Genomic DNA, 26,875 nt, shown 5'->3' with positions numbered 1-26,875 from the left:
AACTGAATCTGTCAGAAGCTGGGGCCACGGTTCGCCATGCCAATGAAAATAGGACCATGTCTATTTTTAGCAGTTTTTCCCAAAAAATTAGGAAATCCTCATATAATGTCAGAAACTGATGAAACGAAGACCAAAACTGAACTCAACACTGAAGTATAACAAATAGACAGACCACTCCTCAAGGTACTGCATCGCTGACCCCCTTATCCATACCCTGTTAGCCTACAAGGGTCCAAAAATAGGCCAACTCCTTAAACCACTGTCCCTGACTAGGATGGGGACATTACCTAGTACTAGAAAGGTGAGCATAGACACTCCTGCAGATTGTAAGGTATGCTCGCTTCCTCTATTTTGGCATTCTGTATTTACTTATTATGGTTTCTTTTGTTTTGTTTTTCGTTGAAAGCTAGGCCAGGCAGATCATTGTTAGATCATACGGGCTGAAGTCTTTCACTTCCTCTGTTTGCCCATGTGTTTTTTAAATTCACGTTTTCTTTAATGTATTTAGGGTTTGTGTGTGTGGCTGGTAAAGATGTCGATAGAAACCCTCTGTAATCGAGGGTCGAGGATGCCTTATTTGAGAATTAATCTGGCCCTTTGCTCTCTGAACTTTGTAAATGAAAACTAATGCAGTAGCATCTGCAGTGTTTGCTTTCTGGTAAGATAACAAAGGAGGAATGATACATGATCTGCCTCGTTGGTTGTTTCAATCGATCCCAGATATTAGGGCATCTCTTTAGGTGGGAGTAATACCCATGATATTGAGATGTAGCTGCACCGCTACCACCAGATGGGTTTTAGTTTCGAAGAAACCTGCTCTTAACTGAATGTACAGGAATAGGTGCAGAACATTTCCCCTTACTTTCACAACTAACACTGCAATATAGAGGGTTTCAACACCTGCTAACATACTGTATGACAATAATAAAAATCTGCCATCCAACAACACCACCTCCAACAATTTCAGTCCTACACTCACCACTCCTTCAAACACTACAGCTCCACGGACAGACTGAACAAAGTTGTGCTATTGAAACCTAGAATACCACAATATTTTGGTCACCAATATTATGTGAATTAGAGAGGTAATATATGAATTCTAAACATGCAAGTCTCCCCCTTGAACATGTTGCTGAGTAGACTTTCTATAACTCTACTGCACATTCTTATTTGCAAAAAAGACCACCACTGCTTTCTGAGAATAGAATTTTCCAAAACCTGAACTTCCAAAATCTGGCTCTAAATATTATGTTTAAGCCTCATTCAAGAAAAGAAGAGAACCTATAACAGACATGAAGCTAATGCATACAAAAATGAATTTTGAAATCCTCAATGGATATATAATCTGAGGTGAGTTAAGAAAAAGAAGTACCCCGTGCGCTCTATCCTTCTTGCAGCATCTGCATCTTTAATTTTGAAATTTAATGTAATTATTCACCTGAAATTTAATTGTATTCTTGGACATTACGATGTCTAGAAAGTTATTGCAACTATTGTCATGGGTTCTGACCTTTGGGGATGCAATATCAGAAATGTGTAAATTAAACTGGATTTTGGGAATTGGACATGTTTTAAATAAGATATTGTGTTGGTATTGTTTTGGTTTTAGAAGCAATGCCAGTAGCTGCTTGAAATTATTAAGTTTTGATTGGTTAGCGTGACATTACGGTAGTGGCAAATTTAGTCTTCCATGCTAGCTGTAAAATAGGTGGGACGAGTAACACAATGTTTATCCGCAGGTGAAATTAGAGCTATTTTACTGTAGTTCTGTAATTACGTGGTGTCAACAATGCATTTTGTTTTAGCCAGTGAAATTACAGCAGCTTGTGACTTATTTTTGGTTCTGCTTGTCAAACTTAATTAATTAGCTCGTTGAATGTTTTGTGTGCTTGTGACGTGGGATGATTGCTATTCTGTCTCTTAAATGTTTGATTTTAATGGCATGTTTAGAATTTTATGCGTTCCAATTATATTGGGTTAGTGTATTGGAGGCAATCTATTATTTGTGTCCTTGGGGTCTGATGTTTTGTCCGTTAAACTTGTTTTACTCTTATGCTGAAAGCTCTTATTGTTTTGTCCCTTAAAATTTTGAGTTTAATGGCATGTTTGAACCACATCAGAAGTCTTTCTCGGATATATTATAACCAGATTTTCTGTTGGCCTCTGTGAAGCCAAATTTAAGCTGACCTACACTCCCTCCTCACTAAAATTGCCATAAGTTGATTTGGTATGAATTAATACAGAACATAATCTTTCGTTGACATCCCAATCAAAAAGTTGTCCAACCTAAAGTGTGGAGTTTAGATCTTTATGTTATAGCTTCATAGTGACAGCTATTTATTTACCTGTCTGCACAAGTTGAAGATAATCAATATTAGCATCGAAAGTTGATGATTCTCTTTTCTGCCCCATGGTATTAGATACTGGTGACCATCCTGATCGATGAGGCCCCGAACATCGTCTAACCTTTATGTCAAGGTACCATCCTGATCGATGAGGCCCCGAACATCGTCTAACCTTTATGTCAAGGTGCAACATGTGTATAATTTGTACTAACAAAAGAGATTAAGACATGATGACTCCAACTTCTGTGTTGCATCATACCTGCAAATACATAATAATGTAGTTTACACAAACTTGTTTCAAATGGTAATAACAACTAAAATTTAAAAGTAGCATCAAAATAGACAGAACTTGTAGTTGATGGTGATTCCGAATGGAAATAACAATAAAACCAATAGCAACCTGCTCTGAGATTGCATCATTCTATACAATTTGAAAAAATACCATTCAAAAAATTGTACAATTGATGAACATCCAATTTGTATGCATCCCCTGGGGCCCACCATTTTGATGGAGGGTAATTAAACATTTGCTTGCGTGATGGCTGCAGCTGCCTTGGTTGGGTGTACATAGTTCCATATAGTTGAAAGATCCAGAAGGATAGGCCCTGTAAACATTGTACTTGTAAACTTAGATGATATAAAAATAGCAAAACATCGAGGAAAGAAAGCTTTTTCAGACAAAAATTAAGTACGCATTCCATCAATGAATTTCCTAAACTATCATGCCACCATTCTTCTTGGGGCAACCATCAAATTGAGAAAAATTGTAGACAGAATTCACAAAATGTATGATAATAATGCATTCGTTTGATTGAATTTTTGGTAATATTTCTTCAATATGAAAAGCTCTGTACACTTTGACTGATTAAACAATTGGCACGCATGAACAAGGCATGTTTTCCAGCTTTTTAATTTCGAAAAATTAAATATGATGTTATCTTTACTTGTGAATTGTATCTGTGATTTTCTAAGGTAATATATGAAAACCCATGAATCTGCTTGTAATTGTGTTGAACAAATAATCAAGTTTGTTACGAGGAATAGCACAGATGGTTTCACTGCAAATTCGGCCCAAATAACCCTCAGAATAGTATGGATTACTGATTAATTAGGGGTGGGTGAGAGGTATAGATGGAGTAAATGGGATTCTGCACTATTCGAGTGAGTCCTTCCAATAGCCACCAGCTGGTTCGCAAGGTTTTCCAAAATAAAACGTTCCTTTGACTCCACCTCCTAGAGAATAAATAATGAGGACCTCTATAGACTTAACACCAGATCTAAAGTTCTGACTTACTCAATATGGAAAGTAAGTCTGGTGATACTTACTTGATACAAACAGGCTGTGTGGCAAACTTGTCTTGAACAATGCATTGTGGTGTCATCATTTGCTCCACTGTTGCTCTCTTTCCTTGAAAGCTAGAATATCCAAAGGCAATTCACCTTTCTTCACTGAAAATTTGCATCCCAACACATTTAGTTGACAATCATATTGACAACCAAACCACTATGAGTTTCAAATGCAAAAACAGAGCTCTACAAATACAGCTGAAAGGAGTAAAACATGTCAGCATTTTAATTAATGATCATTTGAACATTTTTGGCAACATTTGCATTTTAAACCTTGAATTCTGTTTGTCCACACTGTTACTTTTCATCTATAGGTGCCATTATGCAAATGGCATTTTTTAACAGCTGGTGTCACAAAAGTGGTGTGTGACTGGCAAAGGCATCCCTCAAGATTTTTAGTTTTTTTGCCTACATAACATCTAGAGGGGGGAAAATAGTACAAGTACTTGTTAATTTGTCATATTCTTATTTGACTCAAACACTAGAGACCTTTTAGATGGACAACCAAATTCAGTAGAGCAAACCCTCTTGTTGTGTATGCAAAAGCTAGACAGCCAAGCTTGAACAGTTTTTCAAGTACAGACCATCAATTCATGTTGGTATTGGTTGATTGACTGAAGCATAAGAAAACTTTTGGGCTAACACCCAATTTGGTAGATAAAACCATCTTTCTTTTAAGCAGGGGTGAGACTGTTAATCTTTTACAGTTTATGGTGTCTTGATGATTCATTCCTTGAACTTCTTTAGAGTGCCATATTTCTTGGAAATTTAAGACGATCCATTAAAGCGCCATTTTGTCAGACATAATGATATGACCAGTACCTATGCAATGCCATCTTTGTTTTTAATATCCTGTACCTATGAACTTTTAAAATATGTTTGCTTTGTTTGCTCCATTTTGCTGCAAAACATGAGTGTCTTGTTGATGTGGCTGGTAGGTTATCTGTCAGTTTATAATGCAGAAGTTAAGGAAAGACATTACGTGAAGGATGTTTGAAGATAGGTAGAATTTAGTAGTTGGGTAAGCCTGCGAACTTCTCTGTTCGATGGTAAGTTTATTTTTGTAGTATTTCCTCTATTCAGTTCAAGTTGTGAAGGGGATTTTATTTCCCTATTAAAAGTTATTTTGACATGTCTTCTTGTCTTTTGTTCTTGCAAACCGGAATTTGCTTGGGAGATGAAAAAAGTGAAACAATTAAAACTTGTAAAAGGGTTTTTAAAACCCGAAACCCGATTACATGTCTTTTGCAAGCATTTTAAACTAGTTCATTCTTTCCAAGAACCTGACTTGAGTTTTTCTCAAGAAGTTCGAATTTGAATCCATTTCTTTTGCTTTGAATCCGGATTTGGTGGTGCCAAGTGTTGAGGGGAAGAGGCGTGGGAGCTTTTGCTTCCATTTTTGGTGATTTTCTTGCCACGTTTTTGCCCTTTCTTAGGCATTTTGAAACAGCAAGTCGTGGCCCTTTTTGCCACGTTTTTGGCACCCTATCAATTCGTATTTACAACATTAATGGAGGCGTTTTTGGTTTTCTTGCTTTCATGCGTGGTTTGCTGGGCATATTGACCCAATTTTCTTCCTCTTTGGATGCTGTTTTTGAAGGAGGTTGAATCAAAATCCGTTTTTGACTGCCAAGGGTTTTCAACATGTCTATTTATGGAGCATTTCAGTTCTTCCCAAACTCACTTGTTTTGGTCTAGGGGCTTTGACCTAGCAAGGATTCAGGTTTCTAAGTGATTTTCTCAAATGGATAAGTTCTTTGAATGCAATTTGTAAATTTGCATGATTTTCCCCTCTTTCAGATTTTTCCCATTCATTTGATTTCGGGTTTTACAAATTTGATTGCAAACAAGAGTTTTTCCCATTTTCCAAGTTTGCCATTACCTGTTGATATCATCAAGGTTGCATGGGTACGGGGGTTCTTGGAGACGTCGGGTACTGGTACTGGTACTGGTACGGCAATTTTTTCAAAATAGGAGACGTGGGTACTTGGAGACGCCAAATTTTTTTTTTTAATATAATTTAATAATTTATAGAAAATTTGAAAATCTGATGACATTGGACTTTCAAAACAAGAAATAACATTAAGTATTAACTATTAACTATGAAGTTTAGGATCAAAATGCCATACAATCATTGTGTCGTAGTTTCAAACTGATTAGTGATACTGATTACATATTGAAGATAGCTTGATAAACAACAAGCTGATACGCAAACCAAAAACTGAAAGCAAAAATCAGAAATTTTATATTTATAATCTACTCTTCTTCGCCATGATCATCCATATCAAGGTCATCAGCTATGAGGCTCTCCAAATAGTCATCACTCTCGAATTCGGGTTCCTCTGATGGTAGAATAACAGGGGGTAAATCAGCTAGTCCATCTGCTTCAACCACTTCATCTACAATGGCTGCAACGTCTCTATCAGGTGAAATTTGATCCCATTTTGCCGAAGGACCCTCATTGTATCCAGGATCTACACGAGAGAGAAGACGAAGTGAGCTATGAATGTACACCAGGTTCTCTGCTTTCTTTGATCCTAATCGGTTCCTCTTCAGTGAATGAATGAACCCATAAGTGCTCCAATTTCTTTCACAAGATGAAGAGCTAGCCACTTGTGAGAGTAATCGTATTGCAAATGATTGCAATTCAGGGGCTTCACTTCCATGATTCCACCACCACTCTATAGGGTCTTTCTTTACTTTCATATCATATATAGCTTCCACAGAAGCAAAATCACCTTGCCCACGTGAAAACTTATTCCATTGAGTCCTCATAACTGAAGCTTCCTCACCTCGGCCATAAATCTTTTTAACCGTAGCTCAAAAGCCCTTCATTACCTCTCTATCCTGATGTGGAGCTCTCTTTTTGGTCACTTCTATATCATACCATTTAGGATTAAGGGCATAGGCAGCACAATGAAGAGGTGTGTTAAGTTTGTTCCACCTTCCATGTAACTTTTCTTCTATCAAAGGATATAGAGAAATATCTTTTGCATCAGTTATCTTCTTTACTCTTTCACACATGGAATCTATTGCTTCATAAACCTCTCCCAAACATGCCTTATCTGAATCTGCAAATTTGATCACCTCACATATGGGCTTAATAAAGTCCACAACAAACTTAACATCAACCCAAAAAAGCTCATCAAGGACCATAGCTCTCACCTCAACTGCAATATCTGATGTAGATTGTTTCCAAGCTGCCCATGCATCAGTAACAACCGTGGAACACAAAGCTCCTTTGACTTCACAAAGGCGGTCAAGAAGAATGAAGTAAGAAGCAAAACGTGTGTCAGCAGGTTTGAGAAGTTCCACCTTGGCAAATTAACGATAAATGGCTTGTGTGTGGTGATGGTTACATATGAACATTTGTATCTTTCTGCCCTTCTCTATGAGATCTGAAATCCATTGGAACTTGCCAATATCCTTGAGAGCATTATTTAATGAATGCACACAACATGGTGTCCAAAATATCTGCCTGTACCTCTTTTGCACCAACATGCCTGCTGCTTTACAAACAGGGGCAACATCAGTAACAACTTGGACTACATGTGATGCCCCGACCTCCTCAATGCTATCACATAGCTGGCTATGAAGAAATTCTACATTTTTTTCTTGCCCTGAACAATCTATTGCCTTCAAAAAATAAGGCCCTTTGCTACATGTTACCATGATATTAAGTAGTGGACGATTCCTAGCATCTGTCCACCCATCCATCACAATACTACATCCTTCTTGAGCCCACACTCTTTTCAATGGTGCAGTTTGTTCCTCTAATCGACTTTTTTCTTTATCAACAAGAGTAGTGCGAAGCTTCTCATACTCAGGTGGTTTATAGCCTGCTGGTGCATTATTGATAGCACGAACCATCTCTTCATAGAATGGAGAGCGAGCCACATTGAATGATATTCCATTTGCATAAAAGAATCGTCCAATGGCTGCATCAACTGCTTCTCGTCCTTGCACATCAAACAATCTTCCAATGGGGTTTGCGTTGCCAATGTGTGGTCTTTTGGGAGCCGGTTCAGTTGCTAAACCTCTAGAAGTCACATCCACCTCTGACTCTATATCATGACTGTAAGTTGTAGTAGCTGCCCCTGTTGTTGAAACATGAGAGCTTCGCATAACAACTTTCCCATCAGCCCTTTCCTGTTCTCTCACAACATCATATCTTTCACACTCATTTGGACAACCTTCAACACCATTACATGGCAAGTGGAGGAAATGAGCCTTCACCCTCGTGTAGGTACCTTTCCATCCCAAATTACAAAGTTTGCATTTGATAGTGGCTGTTCCACCTGATCCTTTCGGCCCCGGAACACGATCAACATACTTCCATAGTGGGTACAACCCTTGTCTTCCTCCACCTGACATTTTGAATGATGAATCTAAATAAAAAATAAAAATAAAAATGTTAAAAACAAAAAAAATAGCTGATGGACTACCTGATTTACCTGGTACCCTTGTTATTCTACCCAAAAATCAGAAATTAGTATAATTTTATACTAATTTTAAATTTACCAGAAATTATTATATAATTTTTTAGTTTACTAGATTTTTTTTACTAATTTAACAGTAATTTCTGGTAAAAAAATTATACTACTAAGTAATACTATTAATATTAAATATAATAATATTAATTGCAAGTAAATTTTGAAATATATTAATTTTTAATTTTTTTTTTTAATTTTAATGCCCGTGAGTGAATTATTTTTCTAGTTTTACTTTTCAATTTTCATGTATTTCACAGTTTTATAAACTGTGAATGTTCGATACATTCACAGTTTATACTGTGAAATAAAAAGTACATTCACAGTTTTTAACTTTTTAGTTTTTATACTTAGAAATCAAAAGACAAAAATTAAAATACATAATAAATTTATAAAACAAATTATCGGCGTTTAAAAAATAATAATGAGACAAAATCGAAGAATACTGTGAATACATAGTATGGGCGTTTAAAAAATGAAACAAAATTGAAAATTTAAAAACCTTATTATGCTCGCAGCTCTGTGGTTTTCGATTTTTGTGTGAAGGCGTTCGCGCGATTTGTCTTCGGCAGTAAAACAACTTCGGGTGGCTGCGATTTTGACTGCGGATTGTGTTCGGGCGGCGGCAGAATGACTTCACGCGGCTGCAAAACACTACGATTTGTGTTCGCGCGGCTGTTAATCACTTTGCGCGTTTAGGGTTTGTAATTTTGTTGACTTTTTGGCCGCGTGACGTCGCATTTTAAAGGTTTTTTTTAATTTTTTTACGCGTTTTAGGTTTTTTTAATTTTTTCTGGGTGGATTCGTCAGGAGACACACTGCCGACTCCTGCCCACGTCTCCTGCAAGTGGAAACGCCTCCACCCATGTCTCCCACACAAGATACAGGTACCAGTCTCCGGTTCGGGTATCCAGGGGTCTAGGGTACGTTTCCCTGCAACCCAGGACTTAAAACTAAAGAGGAATTTTTTTATGTTCATGGAAAGATGCGAGATGGGTGAAGAATTGTATTTCTTTTTTCATCAAATTTATCTTAGATGCATAAGTATTAATTTATTTACTCAATACAAAAGTGTACAAGTTGAGAATGACCCCGTATTCATATCAAGTAGTTTCCCTTAATTTTTTTAAATAAAATGTTGTATTAGAGGTAAATGTAAAATTATTATAGTACAAAAAATATTTCTAATACATTTCAATTTCATTATTTCCAATTTAAATTCATTCAATACTTTTCATTTGGGGGATGGGTATGAAAGAAATGAATATGATATGTTCAATCAAACATATGAAGGGTATAAATACAAGGTTGCATGGGTATGGGGGTACTTGGAGACGTCGGAGACTGGTACTGGTACTGGTACTGGTACGGTTATTTTTTCAAAATAGGAGACGAGGGTACTTGGATACGCCAATTTTTTTTAATATAATTTAATAATTTATAGAAAATTTGAAAATATTTAATATAATAACATTGAACTTTCAAAACAATAATTAACATTAACTAGGAAGTTTAGGTACATAAATGTGAAATGAGTATAGAATGTGAAATGTGAAACATGTATTGGCAGGTGTGAGTATATAATTTTTTAAATTTTTTTACTAATTAGTAATTTACCAGAATTATTATATAATATAGTAATTTCTGGTAAAAATATTTATAATACTAAGTATTAGTATATAAAAAAATTAAATTAGAAGTATTATGAAACATTGAAAATTATTAATTAGTCTGTTTAATATTACTCTATTTAAGCAATGATAATATTTTTTATTTTAAGTATATGAACTGTGAAATTTTTCTTTTTCATTTATTTCACAGTATATAAACTGTGAATGTTCGATACATTCACAGTTTATATACTGTGAAATATATTATAAATGCAAAAACAAATTCACAGTATATAAACCGTGAATGTTCGATGGTATTAACCATCGAACATTCACGGTTCATATACTGTGAAAAATCGTATAACCCAAAAAAATCGTATAACCCATGAAAAAACGACGGTAAACAAAACGAAAATTAGAAAATCAAAATATTATTGTGATTACAGATTATCTTTTGTTTCACAGTTCACACAGAACAAATTCGATTCGGATTACCCTTCCTCACCCGTAAAACCCAAAAATCCCTTTGCGTGGTTAAACATGCCCGAATAAAATAATTCGTGCAACTCAGACATGTTCGGCAGTGTTTTGATACAAAAAAAAGAAACTTTTTAAGGTTGCGACAGTGTTTTGACGGGCGGAAAAGTTGCGAAAAAGTCGCGCGTCACTATTCCCGACCAAGATTCGTCGGGATACTTGCTCTCGTATCCCACCCAAGTCTCCCAGAAGCACCAGAGAATCCTCAGGCGCCTTCGGTACTGGATACGCGAACCAGTACCAGATACCCGTACCAGGTGGTTAGGGAGACGTTTCCCTGCAACCTAGGATATCATTCTTTCCATTTTCTCCTCATGTCAAAACCCCAATTCATCCATTCATTTCACCTTAATTCATTTTTCTCATTTAAAGTCTACTTGCAGTCGAAATTTTAAAACCCGATTGCAATTGTGTCTTCATTTGCAGTCAGTCTTCCAGAATCCGAAATTGGTCCAAAATGCACTTAAAAAACACTTAAAAATGAGTTTTAAAGGTCCAATTACAAGTGCAAACTTGTAGTTACCTATTACACGTATAAAGTTGCATGTTTGTTCTCCACAATTGCAAGTTAATGCTCTTGATTTTCCACACATGTAATGCAACTTCCAGAACCCGAAATTCACTTGTGAGCCCATTTTTGCATCAATTTATCCTTTCCCTTGTTAGTTTTGTTTGCACACATGACCTACCAAATCAATGGATTAAGGCATGGGCCTTATTTTGCAAGTAGATTCCAAGATTGGAGGATGATGCAAAGAAGAGATACACCAACAATTCATGGTTGAGAGCATAAAATGCTTTCAAGACAGAGACAAGCTTCTTACTTCAGCCTTGCAAAAGACTTCCCTCTTGAAAAGCTAGTACCACCCCAAGCAAGAAGATAAGGTTGAAGTTTGTTGGCCAAGGACACAAAGATCATTAAGGATGCAAATTCCTGTTCTGGTTCAATATGTCTTCACCAATCCAGAAAGGATGATGCAGTTGGAGTCGTGTCTTTGGACACTTAGATTAATTATGCATTTGTAATTTTGTTTTGACAAATTACATGTAATGTCAAATTTGTAATTGCAAGTGTCACTTTTACTTGCATTTTGTAAAATGTAATTACATGTAAAACAACTACAAGTTGAGTTCAATTAGGATTGTAGTTGGAATAAGTCATGGTGGTTGAGAGAATTTCTCAAGTTAGTTGGGATCCTCCCACCTTTTTCGCAAGCCTCCTCTCCTATAAATACTTGAGGGGTGTTGACATTTGGCATTTGACATTTGCCACAACTGATGCAGAATGAGATGATGCAAGTGATGTAGTTGAAGATGGATTACTGCACCGGTAAAGGATAGAAGACTATTCGTGATGAAGAGATTGAGATTTTGTGATTAGATGACTTGATCAGTTATTTGTGTTGTCATTGATGGCAACTGATGTCAAATGATGATTACTGATGTTCCTGATTTGTTTTGTCATCTAAGTGATTTGGTTTACCGGAAGACAGGGTTTACCGACAAAGAATTGAAGTCTGTGAAATAGGACTTTAATCGGTAAAGCAAAGATGTTTTGATTGAATTGGATGATCGACGATGATTGGTGATTTGCAGTTTGAAATGTGAGCTTGTATTGTGGAAAGGAGTATCTGACCGGAACCAAAATTTGTGATGACTTCCGGAAGGTGTGTTTCAAATTTTTGACGAAGTTTTGCTAAGGTTTTAATGGGTTTAAGACTGGTGAAGAAATCATCAAACCAGTAATGATTTTTGTTATGACGGTGATTGACGACGAGTCTACATGAAGGTGGTAACATGACACAACCTGCTTGAAATGTTTGATTACTGTTTTGACGCGATTCAAGCAAGAATTTCTTGGGAAACAGTGAAACACTTAGTAGAGTGTTTTGAGGTTTTGACTTTGGTACAAATCGGATTTTTGTGATGGGTTACGATCAACCAATGGTTGATATTGCATTGTAATTTGATGTAATGATCTGTATATTGATTTGAGATGATCTCTTATGATTTGTATTGTAAATTCTTGATGTAATTAGGGTTTAGTGGCCGACCTAGTTGAAATGGCTATTTAGATGACACAATTGATGTTTATCATGTCGGTGGTCTTAAGAGAATGTGTTGAGCCGTCCAAGAGAAGTGTGAGATCTGCCCGAGAATTGCAGAGTGTTGAGCATAACTGGATCTGATTTAGCAAGCTGAGAAGTGCAAGTAACATTTCACTTTTTCACTGTTGTTCCCTAATAGTTGCAGCAAGTTAAATCCCTTAACCGGGTAGGTCCTAACAGGTCTTCAACATTTAAGTCCCCTAATAGGGCAGCTCTCAAAAGAGTGTTAAATCCTCTCACGAGGGTGATCCTAATAGATCATCAAGCTCCTAATCGGGCTGCTAGGCAAATCCCTTAACCGGGTGACTCCTAACGAGGGCTGCTCCTAACAGGGCATACTTCAAAAGAGTACAAATATTTGTGGGTACCAACTCCCACTGTGGTTTTTCCCTATTTGAGTTTCCACGTCAAAAAATATGGTGTTCATGTGTGGAATGCTTTTCATGCGATGTTCTTGTTTATGTTACATTTCATGCATTATTTCTGAGTACACCGTTTATGATGTTTTATCAGAGGTTTATAAAAGGTTACCGATACTGATAAGAGTTGGTAGAGAAAGTGTTTGATCTGATAGATGAGGATAATGAGTTGGTAAATGATCAAATTTATATGACTGCTTAAGTGGTGAAAGAATTGATAGATGTGGTAAATGATTTGATTAATGTGTTAGCAAATTTGATAAAGAGGTTATTAGATCTGATAATAAAAGCTGAGATATTTTCAAATCTAATATAAGTTTGATTTTGGTAAAAGTTTCAATTCCTATTAATACTAATTCACCCCCCCCTTTCAGTATTAACCAGATCCTCATAAGATTAACAAAGGGGTCTATTGTAATTGATATCTTTTGGCAATGCAATAAAATTCTGCCAGATTGTATGTGCACTCTAAGACTTTGAGCTTAGATGTAAATCAAATTGCTTTCAATGAAAGAGGCAAGTTGTGTTGAGACTTTGTGCCAATTCAAGTTGTTATGTGACGACATTTTCTAGAGTTGATTGTGATTTTTGTTCTATTGTTCAAGAGGGATATAAATTTAATCTTGCAGACTTTGAGCCGTTAATTGTATTTAGAGTTATAAGTTTGTTTTTATATTTGGTTTTGCAGACTTTGAGTTGTTTGTCATATTTGAAGCTAGTGTGGAAAGCTCAAGTAAGGAGATAATTTTTAGACTTTGTGTTGCTTTTATTTTTAAGATTTGTGCATGTAAGGTGAAGTGCATCATATAGGCAGACTTTGAGCTAATGTGTGTTGTACAATGTTATCATTTTGAGAAGGTTGATAGGACAGTAGAAGTGTTGAAGACCTTGTGCTTTCATTTATGTTTTACCATCCCGGAGAAATGACGAAAGTCTTTGTGTTTTCATGGAAACTTTGTTTCCCTTTATGTTCCAAAAATCCTACAAAAAAGTTTTCTTTCTATATTTGCTGTTATTTATTTCCAATTGCTATTACTTTTCCGTGAAGAGAAAAGAGTAGAAGAAGAAAGACTGTTGTCTCACCCATATTAGATTAGTTTAGTTTGTAGATAGATGGAGCCCTCCCTAAATTAGGAGAGTATCATACTCACACACTGTGACTGAAACCACAATTTTGCCCATTCTCAGGTGTACAAAATTTTCAACCAAAACAAGTGTTCACTTGATCTTAACTTCAGGTAGACAAAAGGACCAGCTCACACAAATTAGAACATTTTGGTAAAGGTACATATTTTTTTTCATTCATTTTCAGTTGTTGCGTGACTTTTTGGTAAAGTCTTCCATGTATTTGTATTTTTTGTGCAAAAACACTTACTTATTGTCATCACAACCATCCTCTCATCACCCTCACCCGATGAATGTAGATTAAAACATCGAAATAATTGTTCACAGCAGCAGCAGCAGGTTAAGATGTTGATCTAGAAGCTTACGCTACTCATTTTGAACCAACACATACAACAACCACAAATTAAAATGTTGATCCAGAAGATTGGACTGTTCATTCTGTATTGCGAAGCACGAAAAAGCTCTAAATTTCTAATTAATTTCCTTTACAAAAGCCTTGAATTTATCAGATCACCAATTTGTACCAGCTTCTCACGTGATTTTGGATTCCATTCTTGTATAAATTTAAACTCTTGTTTTGTTTTTCTAGGAAAAAATTAAAAGTTAAATGGAGTAACAGAGACAAGACATTTGTGTCTTTAAATTGTCTTTAAATAGATTATATAATATATCGACTAAGTTTACATTTATGCTTTGTGAATTATTTATGGTTTTTGAACATCATAAATTTGGCATACTAATACTGTTTAACTTTATACACTGCAATCTGATACACCAATCGGCTCTCCGTTGCATGGAAAAAACATGCAACTGCTAGTTTGTATATTATGTTGTTTTTTTGGTGCGTTCATATGACATCCCATAATCTGCTGCTTTTTGGATTTAATTTGTTCTAAAGAGATTATTTCAGTTAATTTTTAGCAATAATAATCAACAATAAGAACTTTCAAGTCATAGCTAATATTTATAGCATCAAAATACACGGGCTTTTATTTTAATGTCTCAATACACTCATAATTATTAGACCTCATTCAATTGTAATTGCAATATATCATTTTGTTTGGAAATGGAGTATCATTAACTATTGTGTGATTAATATCACATAGATAAGAATTATGAAATAAACATGAGAATTATTCTTATTAAAGGTAAAAAAGGTTTTTTTTGGAAGGGTTCCAAACTTTTTATGAAGATCATAAAAGATATAACAACGAAGTCTAGCATCCAACAAAGGAACAATAAGATAGATTGAGTAGCACCAAGGCTGTCTGTAAACTACAAGTACATGAATAGGTACATGGAGGACATAAAGATAACTTTTAATCCATGTTGTAACTGCATATTTTTTGTATTATGTTTGTAAAATAACATCTAGTCATTTCTTATTTGTAAGTCAAAATTGAATCATTTTTCCAATACCTATGTTGTCTTTAATGCAATCTAACACTTCTATAGGGCTATGAGAGCATGATTTGGAGTGTGATTTGGAGTGTGATGGACAAGATTTATCTAACACTTCTATAGGGCCATGAGAGCATGATTTGGCGTGTGATGGACAATATTTATATGAAAACTTAGATGAAATGTAACCTGTGTAAGGAAGAGAAAGTCATTAGGATGTTGAAGACACCTCTTAACAAAGATGCACTTTAAAAAGGTTTCAACCTAGCAAAGGACACATAAGTGGTCTAGAGCATGTTGAAGCAAGAAAATGTCAAATTGGAAAGTTAATTTATGTTCAAAATGTCATGTAGATGTTTGGGTGTACCCAAGAAGAGAAAATGTAAATTTTGGGGAGACGTTCACTTAAGTTTAAAAAGTGCAATGATCTTTTCACTCGTAATAATAAAGTGAATCACTGAACATGCAGTTTTCCAAGTGTCAAAATGTTAAAATTGGAAACATGAAAAAGTGCTCCCAAGTGCTCAACTCCCCTCAAGGGGGTGGATGTCAAGTTGTCAATGTGGAATTGGAAGAAAATGTACGTTATGATTTTCATGGCCACTAAAATTTATTTCAATATAAAATAGTAAGTGAAAACATGGAAAATGGCTCCTCAAGTGCACCCCTAGCAAGCTGGTTGAGAAAAGTTAAAGAATCATAAGCAGAAATTGCTTTTAAGAGGCTCAAAAGAGTGTACAGAAAGAGTCACCTAAGTGACAAAGTGAACGTCTAATTAGAACAAAATAAGGATGTAAAGGGACACTCTCTACAAAGTGGAGTCCAAGTTTTACCTTCAAAAACACGAACAACATAATAAATAGAAATATTTGTTCTTATCAAAGATCTATTTGAATATTTTTTGATTTAGTATTGAGATTTTAGACAAATTTTATATTGATTTCATTAAGTGTGCAAAAATATTATTGATATTATAGGAATTTTAGTTAGTTTTTTATTTTTATTTTCTATGCAAAATTTTATTTGCTTATGTCATTTGCACTTAATATTATGATAGTAATTTTAATGTCTGATTACTATTTAAGTTTTTTTATATAATGTTACATTTGTTCATTTGTCAAATTAAATAGTCTTTCTTAAAAAATGTAGACTTCATATTGTATATTTCATTGAAATTGTAGCCTTGTATATTAAACTAAGTTTCTGTTCTTCTCAATCTAAATCTTGTGTTGTACTTATGCTTTGTAGTCTCTATTTTTAGTTAGAAACTAAAAACATATACTTTTTTATTATAGTTGTATACTTTCAAAAAATATAAAAAGATTTGATCTGAGTAGAAATGTTGACTAGTCTTGTAACACAACTTTTCAAGTTTGTTTACAATGTGTGCTCAAAATCTTAAGATTGAACTTGCACACATTGCAAAAAGATAGAGATTGTTTCTTTAGGTTTCTAAGGTTCAGTTTTATTTTTATTATAAGGGAGCTTTTTATTCTAATTTGAAGAAAGGTTTGTCTTTACACATTGTTTTGTATTGTGTTGTACCAAAAAATGCAAATTGAAATACCAACAATACATTATAAGATTTTTTAATAAAGATAATTTTTGTTAACCATTTCTCCCATTATATATTGCAAAATAAAAACATCTAATTAAATTTGTGAAAGCTCATTTTAACTACATGTATATCAAAAATCAAATTTTAAATATTATGCATAAAATAGTTAAAAGATTTTAAAATGTTAAATATTTAATTTTCAATTTATTATAAGGTTTACATAAAAAAAGAGAAACACCAATATTTTAAAAGATTGGAGTCTTTCAAATATAAGCCCAATGTGGGCACAACTTGATGCAATTTATTATTAAAAGGTTCGTATGAAAATGTTTCCTTTAGTTAAACTAATGACATTTTTCAAAGTTTTTTTTGGTAAAATTTTGAGTATTATTATTGAATAAATATTTTAATTTTCATAACATTCATATTAATATTTAGATTGTTTGTTAAAAAAATATTGATTAATGAGTATATGGTAATATGTTAAAAAGATTATTGTTTGTGAATTGTATGGTTGATATTTTGATGTTAGTTATAATTTGAATTTTTTTATTGATTTAAAAATCATTTGATAAATAATATAATATCAAAAAATAATATTTGTTGCATTAGATTTGGCCCTCCATTTCAAAATCTCATTTTACCTATCATTCGAAAAAACTCTAAGACTTAGAAGTCTTTTCGAGCTTTCCCACATTCCCATAATTTCACTAGTCTCCCAAAGTCACTAAATACTTGGTCTTTTTACCAATTTTGATCTTTTGAGATAGTTTTGAATCTATCATTAGGTCATGATGGGGTTTTCACAACCCATCGACTCCTTGATAAAGTTTTAGTTCTTCCTTTGTCCACCAAAAATCTTTCTTTATAAGTGTTTTAAGTCTTTCCTCACAAAGTGTTGATCTTTAACTTGGTTTTCAAAACCTTATTAGGAGTCGCCAAGGTTCTTGAAACTTCGTGTCTTCCTGAAAAAGTGTCTTTCAAAGGAGTTGCTTCAAGAGTCTAAGTTTCTTTCATTTGGCGGTGTTTTCAGTTGGTTTGGAACCATAGTCAAGAGCCGATAAGATTCTCACAACCTTGTTGGGCTTTGATTAATAACCAAAAACTTCAAGAAATCTGATCATTAAAGAAAGAAAAAGAAATTTGTCAAAGCTTTGGAAGGTTTGTTAGTGAGTTTTGAGATCTATTGTGAGGCCCAACAAGATTTTCACTACCTTACCGTTAACCACTTCAAGTTTCCAAGATATTTGAAAGAAAAGGAAAGAGAAATGAAAAAAAAAGGAAAAGAAAAATGGGAACCAAAAGAGGTTTACAAAATCTTTGTCACACTGACATAGTTTTGACAACCTAGCAAATAGCCCCTTCTTTTTATAAAAAAGGCCATTTTTTATTGTTGGCACCAAGGAGGCTCACCCACCGAACACTGAATGTTGGCAGAGCCAAATAGGCTAATTAATGCCTTGGTATTAAAAGGAGAAAAGTGACTAAAATAAAATAATGTCTCGTGAAGCAATTGCAAGGAGTTTCGCAGAGGGATTTGGAGCACACAAATTTTGAAATTATGACAATTGGCCATGCCAGAAGCAGAATTATACTCAAAAGGTTCCTCAATAGCAAACTGGTAATAGTCCTAGTACTCTTGTACTCACATTGTTCGCTCAAATTGAGTATTTTCCAAGCAAATTCAAAAGCAGAAATCATGTGCCCTACACGTCACTCTGCCCAATTTTTCGTAGTTTCCAAAAACAAGAGTTTGGGCGAAAATTTAGTCAAGAAGAAATATAAATATCTTAAGTATGATTATTTGTCAGGATTAACTAGTATGTTGCCAAAAATTGGTGACACAAGATTAGGGCATATAAACGAGAATTTTGTAAAAGGGTAAACAGAGAAAACATGACCGTAATCACTCAGAGATTGGTGGAGAATGGTTTATTGGAAGAAATTACCTTCCTTATGGCCGTTCAATCCACATACCTAGTTCTTGAGTGCATAAACCATTATGATCCCGATACCAGAGAAATACGAACAAATGAAAACCACTTGCTCGTCACTCTTGATAAGGAAATTATCAATGGATGCTTTAGATTACCAAAGAGAAGTATTTGTAGATTTTGATTTTACTTCATCTCAGGTGCAATTCAACGAGAAGAAATGACACTATATGAATATCATTGCTAGGGAATGGTTGGAAATGCCTAAGGAAATTCTCAATTACCAAAGTATCTACACAAATCATATTTTAAAGATGAAATTTTAGACATGGTGGTACTTCTTCATAGATTGAGGGGTAATGTAAATGCCCATGAATTTGAAGAGTGGATGTTTTTCTATGTACAGATTGTTATTGCTAGACAACATTATTTGGATTGAGCGAATCTCAGTTGCATTATATATTTCGAACTTTGCATAAGATAATGGCCACGACTTCGGCTTGTGGAAGTTTTTGATGACAATATTCATATAAACGACTGTTACGCTGATTTGTAATTAGAGAAGAGCTATCATAAGTTTAGGAGGGTGAATGATACATTCACCATGAAATTGGTAAGAGAATTGCAGGGAGATTTAGGCCAAATGATTTCTCTCGAGACAATTTAATTGGTGAACAAATGTGGTAACCACTTCATCCAATTCCAGAGGCTCACCTATATCAGAGTTGGAGGCTATGATGGACTTCCTCATAAGTTGCCCAAATATGCAAGAGATAACTTTATCCTCGTTGACATTTGTAGACAAGTTGCTAAGGTTAACAAGAAGTGTGCTAAAAGGAAAAATGAAGGTATCCAATTTCCAATTGGGCTTGGATATTACACATGCCAATCTCAGTTTGATGTTCTGAACATTGAAAGGGATGTTGTCAAATATACCATCCATTTTATGAAATTAGATTTCTCTTTGATAGCAAGAATTATGTGAAGGCATTCCTCACATGGAGGATTATTGGGTTGACTATGCTGATGACTATGAATTCAGGAAGAGGAATGGGATGAGGATGACCCTCAGACAAATTGTAACCTTCAGGCTAAATTGGGAAATTTCTGACATTGAAGATGTTGAGTTAGATTTGGTTAATCCAATCTTTGCCATCCATATTGAAATGTTGGCCATTGTGTCTGTAGATTGGAATATCAAGGAACCCAAAGACATTGAGACAAGAAATGCTGTAATTTTGAAAAGAACTCAATATGGCTTGCCAAGAAAAAAGGCTGAGGCCTCAAAGGCAAATACCAAAGGAGAAAAAAAATAGGAGGACAAAGTAGTCCTAGTCAGACAGGGGCCTCGTCAAGTATAATGTCACCTCCTGTCCAAAAAATAGCCGCATCGGGTGAGAGTGGAGATGGAGAAGAACCTCATTTAAAAAGGATGAGCCCTGGGAAGACCTGTGAGGATGACCCACCTAAGAATAGTGAGGTGGAGAAATAAGCAGAGAAGGATAAGGAGAAGGAAAAAGGAAAGAGAAATGGACAAGAATAAGAAATAGAAGAGATCAATCCTATTCCATTTGGACCACAACTAGACTCCTTTCAGAATGTAATGACAAAGCTTCTCTAAAGGATAAATCTCCTCCTTATTATCCCTTCAATTTACAAAATATAACTAGAACGCCCCCATTAAGGAGAGACCTACAATTTTCATCTCCTAATTCCCAATCCAATACTCAAGCTATTGGTACTTCTACCTCCTCTTCATGGTTGGATGATGCTTTGTCAAAAAGAGGAAAATTGTGGTAGTAAGTTTGCTAGATGACAATATTGTAGTGCAATTGTTGCAAAGAACTCCTTAGCCCAAAAAGTTAAAAACTACTCCAAGGTTAATGCAGGACAACACTACAAGTAATTTTTTTGTTGAGATTGCATACCCATCTTCCCAAAAAGATCCTAGTTATGCTACAACAGTTGACAACAACTTGACAAAAAATAATTTGGCTCCCCCTAGTAGAGATGGGGATGTACATAATTTTTAGGTAACAACTTCCAGATTGGTGGAGACAAAAAACAATCAAAATAAGTTGAAGAAAGTTGTGGAGTTGATAACCAGCTGCTTGAATTCTTTGGCGGATCCCTCATCCTTGCCCATCAGTCAAGCAAGTAGTCCCTTTTGACTCAATCTCAACAGCTGGGAAAGAGCTGGTGAACAAGGTACAAAAAGATATCTCTTATGGCAAAATTACTCAGGGAATGGGTAAAAGATTTGAAAGTCGAATGGTCTACATCTATTGGGCAAATCAGAAAAGTGTATGATGATAGAAATGCCACAAACAACGAGATAGAAACACCAAGCAAGAGGAGTCTCTCTATCTGTAGATTGATCAAGAATTTAAAGAAATCCTAGACATGCGATTAGATGAAGCAACAAAAAATAAATAAAAATTTCAAGGTGCAGATGATCCCAGATGCCTTGTGTGGAGTAAAAGCATCAAGTGGAAGGACTTTTTAAAGAATAATATCAAGGAGTAGTGCAAGTTGTTCAAAAATTGCAACCTTTTTCATGCTTATCTTCTCAAAGAGTTCAAACATCAAATGTTAATTAAGGAATAAATATAATGTAGGTGATGGAACAACAAATGAACTAAATGAAGAATTTTTATAGAACATAGATGCATTATCAGTTGAGCAAGCCTTCTGCAAGGATAACATGGTGAATTTGACAAGAATTGATGCAACTCTATCATAGTATGAGATCCATCCAACCAATTTCATTGCTAAGATTGACAATCCATGGCAACAAAACTCTCTAGAAATTGAGAACTAAAAATTTGAATATTCCTCAACATAAGTTGAAATTCTAGTTGTCACCTAGGTGTTGAAGAATAATAAGACACAAGTAGTAGCTGCTCAACAAGCCCCTATGGATAGAGCCAATATGGGTCCACAAGACCCACCACCCCATCAATAGCCACATGTTTTAATTGAACTTTGAAAGTTTATAATGTTCTTAATTGTATTAAGCTTTTAATTATGATTCTTTTAAAGAATCAGTTTCAAGACTTTGGTAGCGGTTATATACACAAACTTTTAATTATGTAATCAAAAGACTTAGGAAGGGACCAATTTTTTTTATCCTCAACATATTGTAGTGTGTTGATGAGACATGGTCAGAAGGAGGAAATAATGAAAAATTTTGCTGATTCTAAAAGGATTCACAAGTATAAACATTCATTTCCTTTCATAGTGTGGTGAAGTATCAATTCAAAGTTAAATGTTCTTCATTCATATTTCAATCTTTGTGTTGGAAACTATGTGAAAACCATTTTATTTAAAATTTTAAGTTTTCAAACTTGTATGTTTTTGATTAAAAAAGCAATGTTTCCTAGGGCGTTGACCCTTAACATAGATAAAGACTATCAAAAAAAGAAAAGCCCACAGGCAGGAAAAATAACACATCAGAGCAAGCTCGGGACCAACAAGGTCGAACAAAGGGAACTTGTCCAACCTTCAACAACTCAGACCCAACTCAGAGAGCGGTGTGGACACCCAATCCATGGGGGGGAGGGGAGGACTTCCCCTTCCGCCTGCGACAAACAACAGTCCAGGCGATACTACTCTCGAGGCCATCAAGGGAATGACCAAGCGGTAAGGATCTTGCTTGTAAACCATTAGTAAAGCCAACAAAAGGCTGCTGCGAGACAACAACCGATTGCTGCAGAACAGGAGTTGGTTGCAGAATAGTAGGATGTAGCAGAGCATTAGGAGCAGGACCAGTAGATGTAGAGAAAAGCTGCAAATCAGAGGCAACAGGGTCCGTCAGAATAGGAGGAGCCAAAATGGTGGAATCGACATCAACATCAACAGTAGTAAAAGACACCTCAATTCCTTGAGAGGAACCATCCAAATCAGATTCAACAACATAGATGGTCAAGTGATCATCAGTAGCATCCTTCCACCAATTAGCAACACCTTTGTGGCGTGAGATAGAGCAATCCAAAGCAAGATGGCCTGTAGAGAAACATTTCTGACAGTAGAAGGGAAGACCCTCAAAATCTAATAGTTGTGTCCAAGGCCGATCTCCAACCATAAGAACCACATCTCCCGGGAGAGGCAAAGAGATGTCAAGATCAACTAGAATGCGAGCAAAGGTAGTGTGGCCCATAGAAGACATGGCATCATCCACCTTTAAGAAGTGGCCTAAAGAGTTGCCAATAGCCTCATAGCAAGAAAGCTCCCAAAAATGAAGAGGGAGATTTGGAAGGCGAACCCAAACTGGACGCACATTAAGCGGTTCAGTGAAAGGGTTGAAAGAAGTTGTCCAAGGCTTAACAGAGAGGGAGTGAGCTCCCCAAGTCCACAACTTGCCCAAAACCAAATCCCGATCAGCTGAAGAAGTAAAAGAAGCAATAAAAAAGCCTTTAGCACAAGGAAAAAGCTCAATATTATGAGCTACCAAAAGCCTCCAAGAGTCACTCACCCAATGATGGAGGTCAAGAAGTGAAGGTCCGAGCCCAGAGAATCTACACACTAAAGCACAACGTTGGTAGAACCCAATGTTGTCCACAACATCTTGCCCACAAACTACCACAGGGGAGGATTTGGCACATGAAAGAGGACGAACACCCTTGGAGGGTTTGGTAGTAGATCTAGCCACACGAGCAAAGCTACGCTTATTTGTCCCAAATACATTTATGTTGATATGTTGATAGTTGATAGTTGTCCCAAATACATTTATTTGCATCAGATCCCATAATCCCATTTATGTCATGGCTATAAATTAATGTTAGTTTTCCTTTACTTCTTTCTCGTTAAAAGTATACCCCATTCTAAAATTTAAAATCCAAAAAATTGATTATAAGATGGAGTTTTACTTTGTCAAATTCAGAGGGAAGTTAATAAATAACTTACCCAATTATTTGTTAACGATTTGTCTTTGTATATGAGCAAAATAGAGTCAATCAAATCATCAATTCAAGAAAGACAAATGTGTTAACCAACATTATTGAAATATTTTATATAATTTAATAATCTTTTATTTTAATATGAATTAATTGTTAAAATATACATTGATTAATTTTTAATAAAAAATTTAAACATATTATTTGATTTTATATTTTATACAATTATTTTCTTAATAATTTTTAAACACAAATTGAAAACTTATCATTCAATAAATGATTGAAACACATGATCATTTGACCATGAAGCATTTGTACTTTTTAAAGTAATTAATAAATCCCAAACTAACTAGTACATTTATCTCTTTTCTGAATCTTATATCTACAAATACATAATACCTTTTATTTTTCAAAATAAACAAATTTAAATAAAAAATATTTATTTTCACATATTTGTTTGTGTAATTTCTCTTAATAAATGAACAATGAATACATAATATTATTATATTCACTTTACATTTACCAAAATTAAGTTTTGAATATATATATATATATTTCATTTTATTGAGATATATAAGTAAAATGGCTTAAGGTTAAATAATAAACAAATATCTTGTATGCATTGTTTAAAATTAGCATTTTCTATCATACCATGTGTGTTTTGACATTTTTCTAAAAATTATTTATTATTTAGTTAAAAAACTAAAGTCCAAATTTGACACAAGTCAATAAAGTCTATATGTTTTAATATGAATGTAAAAAACTTCTAGTATATTTTGGTATATATTTGTTTTGGTTGAATGTTTTGATTAAAGTAAGCAACAAAACAAGTGTGTTGGTCCTTTATATAACAGCCCATAGGTGGCAAAAGAGAGACTACAAAACAAGGGTACAAACCCAAAACAAAACGAGGTCGGGCATGCCACTAACAACAAGCCAAAAGTCCACTGTTAGAAGCTTGCCAAACCAACAACAACCCAAAACCCAACTCAAGAGTGGGGAGAAACACCCAAAACTTGGCACAAAGGGGTTTTGGGGAAGGCGAGGACTTCCCCTTTTGCTTGTGACAAACAACAATCCAAACAATACTACTATTAGGGACATTAAAAGAAGAATCAAGTGGGGGGTCCCTGCAAAATATCTGTCCACAATAGCAATAGACTGTTGCAGAATAGCATTCGAAGCAGAATCACCAGGAGTGGAACGATGTTGCAGAACATGAGCAACATGTGTGGGAGCCTCAGGGACAAAAGAGACCACAACAGTAGTAACGAAAGGGTCAACTAAAGCTTCAATAGTAGCAAGAGGCACAACCTCATTCTAGGAGGAGACATCCTCCTCCTGAGAGGAGTCATCAAAATCCGAATCAGAAGCATTAACGGTCAAGTGATCAACAGTAGCGTCCTTCCACCAAGTAGCAACACCTCTATGGCGAGAGTGAGAACAATTCGAAGCTAAGTGACCTGTTGAGAAGCATCTCCGACAATGAAAGGGGAGGCCCTCACAATCCAACGATTGAATCCATGATCTATCCCCAATCATAAGATCCACATCCCTAGGGAGGTGTAGATATGTCAATATCGATTAAAATGTGGGCAAAGGTAGAATGACCCATGAAATATGTGGAATTATCAACCTTAAAAAATTGACCAATAAAATTACCAATGGCCTCATAACAAGAGTGCTCCTAGAAATGAAGAGGAAGATTAGGAAGGCAAACCCATACCGGATGCACATTAAGTGGTTCAGTAAGGGGGTTAAAGGAAGTTGTCTAGAGTTTGACAGACAAAGAGTGATCTCCCCAAGCCCACAACTTGCCCAGAATCAAATCAGGATCATGAGATGCAACAAAAGAAGCAATGAAAAAGCCTTTAGCACAAGGGAAAATCTCAATGCTAGGAGCAAGTAAAGGCTTCCAAGAATCTCTTACCCAACAATGGAGGTTCGAGAGAGAATGCCAAAACCCAGTAAATTTGCAAACCAACGCACAACGTTGGTAGAAAATCAACATTTTTGAATGTTTTTAAGTCTGATAAAACTTTATTTTATTGGATACTTATCTTGTAGAGCTTTTATATATTTATTTATTTTATTATGGATAAACATTTTTTCCTAGAGTCATGAATGAGATGGTCATTTTGAAAGGGCCCAACTCTTTTGTAAATACCCAAAAAAGAGATAGAGGCTCCATAACATCGATATGGAACAATGGGGAACAAACGACATAAAGTAAAAAATGCAACATCATACCAACAACACCTCATATACAAGAGTTAGGAAAATTAATTTGTGATTAACAATCTAGAAGGACTAACAACTCATTTTAACTGTGGAAGAAAGGTCTTCCCAAAATTTTCTCCCAATTGCGTGCTAGAGTTAAGGGTGTGAGGTTGAATAGGGTAGGGTCTAACATTGTTTAGTTTGATCCTTGGGCACTATTTTGTGGTTGGCAACTTGGATGTAGTTGTGATTGATTTTACTTGGCATCTTGATTGTAGTTATATAGTTATTATTCCACTTAGGAAATTATTGTGTTATTTACCTATTTGATGTATAGGTCTTAGGGTCCCTTCAAAACTATTTCATTTTAATCATTTTTTTTAAGACAGGTTGAACCAAAATTATTGATGGAGCTCTATAGTTTTCCATTCACCCTATCCTTTCCCATGGATGAATCTAGTTATTTTTTAGTAAAGTTTCCAATTTATCCATCATTTCTAACCTCATCTTTGGATGCCAAATTAACTTGGTCTGGAATAGGATTAAGTAGCACAAAAGAGAATAGTGCTGAAGTTGATTATAGTCTCAATCTCCTTAATGCTTGACAATCCCTCATATATTTCCACAAAAATGTAGAAGCAAAGTTGTACTCCACATTAACATCAGTATGTTGAATGTTCATGCCAATCATCATCATGCTCTCCGCAATCCTTGTATTTGCATCCTTCCCTAGCATTTGGCACAGGGCATAATTTGTTTTGATAAAGTAATTTTCAAAAGTTATCAGCTCAAAAGGTTCTTGCTCAAAAGTTGTGATCCCAACTACCTTGTTCTTGTAAATCTTCTTTCTATACAGGCTGGGGACTTCATCACACCTTAGGGTCTA

At 35.1% G+C, this 26,875-nt stretch overlaps 1 protein-coding gene across 1 annotated transcript; it reads right to left on the bottom strand.

Annotated features, from left to right (window-relative positions):
- Window positions 1–6,512: 6,512 nt before the first annotated feature.
- On the bottom strand, window positions 6,513–8,066 carry LOC131876626 (uncharacterized). The gene is made up of 2 exons (XM_059222067.1): window positions 7,196–8,066; window positions 6,513–6,937 (listed from the first exon to the last, which is right to left on the bottom strand). The coding sequence occupies exons 1-2, from the start codon at window positions 8,064–8,066 to the stop codon at window positions 6,513–6,515; spliced, it is 1,296 nt and encodes a 431-aa protein (XP_059078050.1).
- Between the last annotated feature and the right edge of the window lie 18,809 nt (window positions 8,067–26,875).

The sequence above is a fragment of the Cryptomeria japonica genome, chromosome 6 (genome assembly GCF_030272615.1).
Source record: "Cryptomeria japonica chromosome 6, Sugi_1.0, whole genome shotgun sequence".
Taxonomy (NCBI): domain Eukaryota; kingdom Viridiplantae; phylum Streptophyta; class Pinopsida; order Cupressales; family Cupressaceae; genus Cryptomeria; species Cryptomeria japonica.
This window is presented reverse-complemented; position numbering and strand designations above follow the sequence as displayed.

Excerpts from the sequence above, each read along its gene's own strand:
- LOC131876626 (XM_059222067.1), bottom strand. The coding sequence starts at position 8,066 with ATGTCAGGTGGAGGAAGACAAGGGTTGTACCCACTATGGAAGTATGTT. Across the intron at positions 6,938-7,195 it reads CCCTGTTTGTAAAGCAGCAG|TCAAAGGAGCTTTGTGTTCC; the intron begins GCATGTTGGTGC and ends GCCTTTGTGAAG.